The 7,475-nt window shown below is 32.9% G+C and overlaps 1 protein-coding gene across 1 annotated transcript; it reads right to left on the bottom strand.

The window, feature by feature from the left end:
• Nucleotides 1-59: 59 nt before the first annotated feature.
• On the bottom strand, nucleotides 60-2,275 carry LOC132040660 (F-box protein PP2-B10-like). Its single transcript, XM_059431317.1, has 3 exons — nucleotides 1,926-2,275; nucleotides 882-1,000; nucleotides 60-788 (listed from the first exon to the last, which is right to left on the bottom strand). Exons 1-3 carry the CDS (start codon nucleotides 2,184-2,186, stop codon nucleotides 383-385), a joined length of 786 nt encoding a protein of 261 aa, XP_059287300.1. The 5' UTR covers nucleotides 2,187-2,275; the 3' UTR covers nucleotides 60-382.
• Between the last annotated feature and the right edge of the window lie 5,200 nt (nucleotides 2,276-7,475).

Consider the following 7,475-nt stretch of genomic DNA (forward strand, 5'->3'; position numbering starts at 1 on the left):
CCCTTCAGAACATTTTAGGGAGTGAAAAGAGTTGAATAAAACAGTGCAGGAATTGATGCTATAAAACAGGTATCATATTTCATTTACAATTTTAATAAGCAAATGAGGTTTGAGTAAGATCAACAACAACAACATACCCAGTATAATCCCACCATGTGGGGTTTGGGGAGGGTAGAGTGTAACCCCACAAGATAGGGAGGCTATTTCCGATAGACCCTCTGCTCAAGAAGAGAATCAACTCACTCTTGAATCATACATTAAAATAGTGAATATACTATATGGATAACTCGAGTTCGACCATTTGGTGAAAAGGGCCATATTCAGAAGCAATCCAGAAAAGAAGGAATCTTGGCAAGGCATGGTAAAAGGATTCTTCTCTTCTTCATTCTGGTCGGAACTCCATTCCTTGAACAATGAGGCCACCTTTCGCAAAGAGACGTCTAATCTCCATCAATCTCGCTTCAACATCTCCATCCTCTCCTGCATCATTGAAGAAATTTCCCATTTCTATTTCCATCCATCCATCAACTCTTCTCTTGGATCGCTTCTCACTAGGTCCTTCTCGTCTTGAAAGACTAACAACATTAGCTCGTCGCTCAGCTTCATTGTCACTCTCGCAATCAACAAATCTTACAAATGCATTAGCAGTTTCAAGGCCATAAAATCCGTCTGCCAGTTTGAACACTAGATAAACAACATATCTTGTTCTTTTTGATAGTAATCGAGTTTCAATCTTGCCTCGCATATCAAGCCAACAAACGAACCGAAGATTAGCCACTTCTGAGAATCTGCATAAAATTATCATGATCAATATTTATACGTATTTGATTAAGTAACTTCTGTCTAATTTATACAGGAAATGGACAGAGAAAATATAATACCTGGAGTCTGGGTGAGATGACCATTCCCAATAATGTGGTGTATCACCCCATGATATAGCAAGTTCCCTTGCTGCCACCATAAAACATTTCTTCCCAGTCTTCTTATCCAATGAAAAACTCTATTTAGCAGATACATAACACATCAGCAATAAAAAACAAAAAGAAAGAAAAGGTCCTAGACTATATCTAAAACTACATGAAGGGAGGCCGGGACCCAAACAATCCAACACTCCTTACGGATGGGTCAGGTCGGTCACCGGCCTATTTTTACCCTCGGGCTGGGACGGTCACAGGCCGACCCTGCTCCCTTGACATGACTAACTACAAGCGCTAGCTCATTTCCACCCATAAATCATTGCCATGACCATTTTTATTGACAATAAGCTGAATTTTTCATCTATTCGTGAAAATAACAACATCTATACCTAAAATATAAGTAAAACTGTACACTTGAAGACCATTTCCAAAAATCTAATTTTGGTTGTGAATACCATATGTCATATGTAAAGCAAGAATATTGGGGTCCTTGTAAAACTGTAACAATCTATCAAATAGTAAAAGTACTAATATAAACACCAGCATATTACATATTAATCACAAAATGCATGAATTAACAATCCGGGAAAATCTGCTACCAAAATAATACACTTAATCGGGCTTTAAAAGACCAAAACAAATTACTCCCTCCGTCCCAATTTAAGTGTCTTACTTTCGTTTTTGGTATGTTTCAAAAATAGTGCTTCCTTCTATATATTGTAAGTTGACAATTCAAACATTATACCTGATAAGTTTTAAACTACAAGATTCAAAGAACATTTTAGTACATTAAGCACATCCTTACATTAGGACCACAAGATTCAAAAGTTTCTTTTTATTCCTTAAACTTTATGGTCAGTCAAACTAAGACAATTGAGATGGAGGGAGTAGCATATTACATAGTAATCACAAAGTTCATAAATTAACAATCCAGCAAAATCTGAGACCAAAATAATAGTACAACACAAATAATAGTACAACACGAAAATAAGATAAAGATATAATTACCAGTTTGCTTCCATGTGTGAGAATTGGTGAATCACAAAGACTAAAGTAAAGTTCTTTCTTCGAAGTATAACTCAATAAAGAGTTTGATTTAGAAATAATATGTTGATAATCAGATGGCAAGAATTTCTCCCAAACAACGTCGGATTGAGCAGCATACTTGAATGCTAAGGAGCAAACAGATAACCTGACAGTATCTTTCGGTGAAGTTAAGGACAGTATTTCTGATAAAACACCTTCTGGCAGCAACCCAAAATAATCCATAGGAAAAAAAAAAAACAGTTGATTAAAAGTTGATGAAATTGAAAATGAATACTACAAGCTTTGGAAAATTCTTTGCACTTTGTATTGTTCGTCTCACAAGGAGTTGTGAAATGGCTATTTATTCGAACCAAAATGGGACAGCTATGTCACCTAAAGTCTTAAAAAAAAAAACCGACAAAAGTAGTGTTTTTTTTTTTGGTTTTCCATCCAATATGTAGTCTCTGTGTTCTATTTATGTGATCTGGAGAGGCGAATTTTTTTATATCATGAAATAAACTTGATTAAAATTCGTAAATTTGGACATATAATTTTAAGTTTTTGAAAAAATAATTTACATATTTAAAAATTGCATAAAGAGTACTAAGTCATCATCGAAAATTTTAAGTTTTTATTTTATATATTTAAAAATTACGAAAGAAATACTATAAGTTATAAAGGGCACATAAGTTAGCACATCAAGAGTATGTTTTTCCTCTGCCTAAACCATATTTGTTAATTTTAATATTTATTATTTTATGGAATATAAAAAAAACTACATTCGTTAACTCTAATGCTCAAACTCAGCAGACTTGAATCCTCTTCCTCGTGAGATAGTATATTTCGGTGAGGTTAATATAAGAATTTCTGATAGAATACCTTCTGGCAGCAGCCCAAAATAATCCATAGGAAAAAAATAATTCAATTGATTAAAGTTGTTGAAATTTGACGGTATATATAGAAATAGAAAATGAATATAAGCTTTGAAAACTTCTTTGCACAATGATTATACTCGAATAAAAATGGGACGGCTAAAGTCAACTAAAGTCTTAATAAAACCGATAAAACTAAACCTTTTTTATTTCTATTTTGACATAATGATAAAAAAAACATACATAAACTATCATTTTTTGGAGAGTTTTCCTACCTGAACAATAAGGTGGTTGCATTTTCTAGCTGAATAAGCACTAATTATTTTTGTAAAAACACATTTTGAACCTGACTAGACCAAGTGTTTGAATGCAATTATCAAAAGGTTACGAGACAACTTAATTTGTCCATAAAATTGCGTCCACATGACAGCTATCTCATTAATTTCGACGTGTGTTTTGATAAATAGTTAATAATAATTCAGATAGAAAATAGAAACACTTAATAATTCAGATAGAAAACTCCCAAAAAAATAATACTTCATCCGATATCAAGTACTCGATTAAGAAATCTATGATCCAAAGTCGAAGGGTCATATTTACAGCCCCACAACTCAAATTGGTAGTAATTACTAAGCTGTATAAATATTACATAGTAATCAGAAAGTTCAAAAATTAACAATCCAGCAAAATCTGAGACCAAAATAATAGTACAACACTTTGTCGATTACATAATCGGATTCTAAAAGACCAAAAGAAAATATTTTAATTACTCCGCTATTAAAAACACAATCTTTTCTTAAAACACGAAAAAAATAAGGATAAAAATATAATTACCACTTTGCCATCATCAGTGAGAATTGGGTAATCACAGAGACTAAAGTAAACTTCTTTCTTAGAAAGAGAACAACCCAACAATAAAGAATTTGATTTAGATATAATATGTTGATAATCAGAGGCAAAAAATTTAAGTGTGTTAGTTTGATTAGTTACAAAGTTTAAGAAATAAATGAGACTTATGATTTATGATTCTAAATTAAAGATGTATATCATATACTAAAATGTCCTTTTATTCTTGATTATAAACTTGTCATGTAGGATTAGAAAGAAGCACTATTTTTGAGATAGCCTAAAAAGAAAAGTAAGACAGTTAAATTGGAACGAAAGAAAAATAAGATATAATTTCCACTTTGCCGTCATCAGTGAGAATTGGGTAATCACAGAGGCTAAAGTAAACTTCTTTCTTAGACCAACAAAAAAGAATTTGATTTAGAGATAATATGTTGATAATCATAGGTAAAAAATTTAAGTGCGTTAGTTTGACTGGTCACAAAATTTAAGAAATAAAAAGAGACTTATGATTCTAAATTAAAGATGTATATCATATACTAAAATGCCTGATTATACATGGCACTATTTTTGAGATAGCCTAAAAAGGAAAGTAAGACGGTTAAATTGGGACGAAGGAAAAATAAGATATAATTACCAGTTTGCCTCCATCAGTGAGAATTGGGGAATCACAGAGACTAAGGTAAAGTTGTTTTTTGAAGGACAACCCAACAATAATAAAGAGTTTGATTTAGATATAATACTCCCTCCAAATCAAAAAAAGAGTCCACTTAGCTTCTTTTTTTTTTTATTAAAAAAAGAGTTCACTTAGCAAATCAAGAAAGAATTAACTATGTTCTCTTAGCTAGGTGGACTCTTTTTTTTATCCGGAGGGAGTATGTTGATAATAACACGGCGAAAATTTGTGCCAGACTATGTCAAATTCTGCAGCAGACATAAATGTTTGCGAGACAACTGAAGAACTACCAACATCTTTCGGTGAAGTTAAGGACAGAATTTCTGATAAGATACCTTCAGGTACCAACCCAAAATAGTCCATAGCCAAAAAAAGAATCTAATTGATTAAAGTTGCAGATATTTGGATGGTGTATATATATAGAAAATAACACGAGCTTTGACAACTTCTTTTGCACTTTGTACAGTTGTTAAGAATAATGGGACGGCAACTCAACTGCCAGTTTAACCGAGTTTTTCAAATCCCCTTTTTTAAAAATAAAAAAAAGTGTTGTATTTGATCAATTAATTAAAAAAATATTTTTGAGCAACGATTAGTGTTTGATGAGCTTAAAAGTGATTCTACGTTGTTTTTCAACAAAATGCTTTTTGGGATTTTTTTTTTAACTTTTGAAAAACTGCTTATGTTACTCTCTAGAATTACTTATTTTCTGAAATTAGGCCAAACACCTCACTTTTTTAAAATAAACACTTAACGGAAAAAAAATAAACACTTTTGAAAAAAGAAAAAATTGGCCAAACAAGCTATAAATCCTTAAAAAAAAACCCGACAAAACTAGACCCTTTTTTCCCCTCTCCAATATGGTAATTACTAAACTGTATAATTATTTTCTTAGAATGCAAATACAGCCAAACCTTTGCATAACAACATGTTGGGTCCGGAAATTTTAGTTGTTATAATGAATGACTGTTATACATCTATAATAATATTAATATTTTATTGTGATGGGCCAAAAAGATTACACTTTGTATAACGAACAAAAATCTTTTAATGATAAAAATATATATTCATATAATATTGTTTGTCATGATCCGTGAAGTGAAAGAGAGAATTTCCGATAAAAGTTAAAACACCTTCCGGCAGCAAACCAAAATAGTCCATCGGGAATAATAATTCAATTGATTAAAATCGGTGAAATTTGGACGGTGTACATATAGAAATGGGAAAAGGGTCAAATACACCCTTCAAGTATGGTTTATAGTTTAAATTTGCCCTTCGTCAAAGTTTGGGATTAAATTTGCCCTCTCCGTCAAAGTTTGGGATGAAATTTGCCCTTCCCGTTAGGATACTTGATAAATTTGCCCTTGCATGGATGAAAGTCTGACTTGGACTTCACAACACAAAAAAATTAGCCACGTCAGCTCCACGTAGACTTCCAAACCTAATTCTCTTTTTAACCTGTAACCTGTTTCCCAATCCCAATTCTCTTAACCTGTTTCCACAACCCTAGTTCATTTTATTTTAGAAAGAGGGGAACTCAAGAGAGAACAGAAGGGCAATCAACGATATTGTTCTCCATCGAAAAGGGTCATCAGTTGGTTTATAAATTGTTGTCGATTTGCAGTCTTGGAACATCTTTTTTCATTTTACTAATTAGTATCAACATGAAAATGTAGTGAATATGGCATATTTAGATTGACCAAGACATCTATTTACCTATGCCTTTATTATAACATAGATTACTGAATATTTTCAATTGAAATGTGGCAAATCAGTTTAATGTTTGTTGAGCTTTTGGGATAATGTTTTATAGGACCAAATAGCGCAGCTATCACTAGCAAGTATTACAAAATAGTTGATGAAGCCGTGCATTTCTGGGTAGGGTATGTTAGAGAAGAAATGGGAAAATAAACTCGTCATATATACATGCTGCTAAGATATTATGCGAGTCATGTGAAATCAAAAGACATTTAAGCAATAAAAATGTCGAATTGTTCATTTATATTACGCAAGAAGAGTTCCTTGCCTATGAGTAACCCCATTTATCATAGCACCAATAGCATAGCACCATTGGCATAGAAACACCATACACCAGTAGGGTTGTGGAGACGGATTAAGAGAATTGGGATTGGAAAATGGGTTAAAAGGAGAATTAAGTTTGGGAGTCTACGTGGAGCCTATGTAGATCCGACGTGGCTCATTTTTTTATGTTGTGGAATCCAAGGCAGACTTCTATTCATATAAGGGCAAATTTATCAAGTATCCTAACAGGAAGGACAAATTTGATCCCAAACTTTGACGGAGAGGGCAAATTTAATCCTAAACTTTGACGAAGAGCAAATTTAAACTATGAAGGAAAGACCTCTCTTCACCTCTCTTTGATAGTTTCCGTCCTTATATCTGAGTGGTTTTGTTATTTGTACAATCTATAATTTTGCTGTGGTAAAGTGAAGGTTGTCAACGACACACTTGTTTTAGGATATCAGTTCATGCGATACAGGTATAATTGATGTTTATTTTGTCAAATAATTTGCTTGTATAGAGAGAAGGTGATGAATGAGTGCAGTGCAAATAATTAACTGAACTGGTTTATTCTACATTTTGAAATTGTTTACTAGCTTTGCCAAAGATGATTCCATGTTGATACTTCTACGACCCAGTTTAGTATTCAGTTTGTCTGCTGAATATTTAAGTAAGTATTCCGAAGCTGCATTGCATGTGCTCTCATGGTTTGCAAAGATGTCAGATACAATGGTGCATATAGTCTTTGCTTTGCTGCTTTGAGTAATGTTTCTATCTCTATTTTCTTCCCATTTAGAATTTTTTTTTTGCTTTGTTCCAGTGGCATACAGTTTGCATCAAATAGTGTCTATGGCTCTTGCAAACACATTCTAATCTAGCCTGGAAATCATTCGCAGGTTCCTACTGAGCAAAAGTTTCCGTCTCTATATCTTTTGGACAGTATTGTTAAGAACATCGGGCGGGATTATATTAAGTATTTTGCCAGCAGGCTACCTGAGGTCAGATTTGGATTTATATCTAGTTTGTTGTGATCATGATTCTTTGCATCCTTTGCATTTTCTCATGTGTTTCCTTTTCCTAGAGGAAAAAAGAAACTCTGTAACATACTTTGCTCAG

The sequence above is a fragment of the Lycium ferocissimum genome, chromosome 12 (assembly GCF_029784015.1).
Source record: "Lycium ferocissimum isolate CSIRO_LF1 chromosome 12, AGI_CSIRO_Lferr_CH_V1, whole genome shotgun sequence".
Lineage (NCBI taxonomy): Eukaryota > Viridiplantae > Streptophyta > Magnoliopsida > Solanales > Solanaceae > Lycium > Lycium ferocissimum.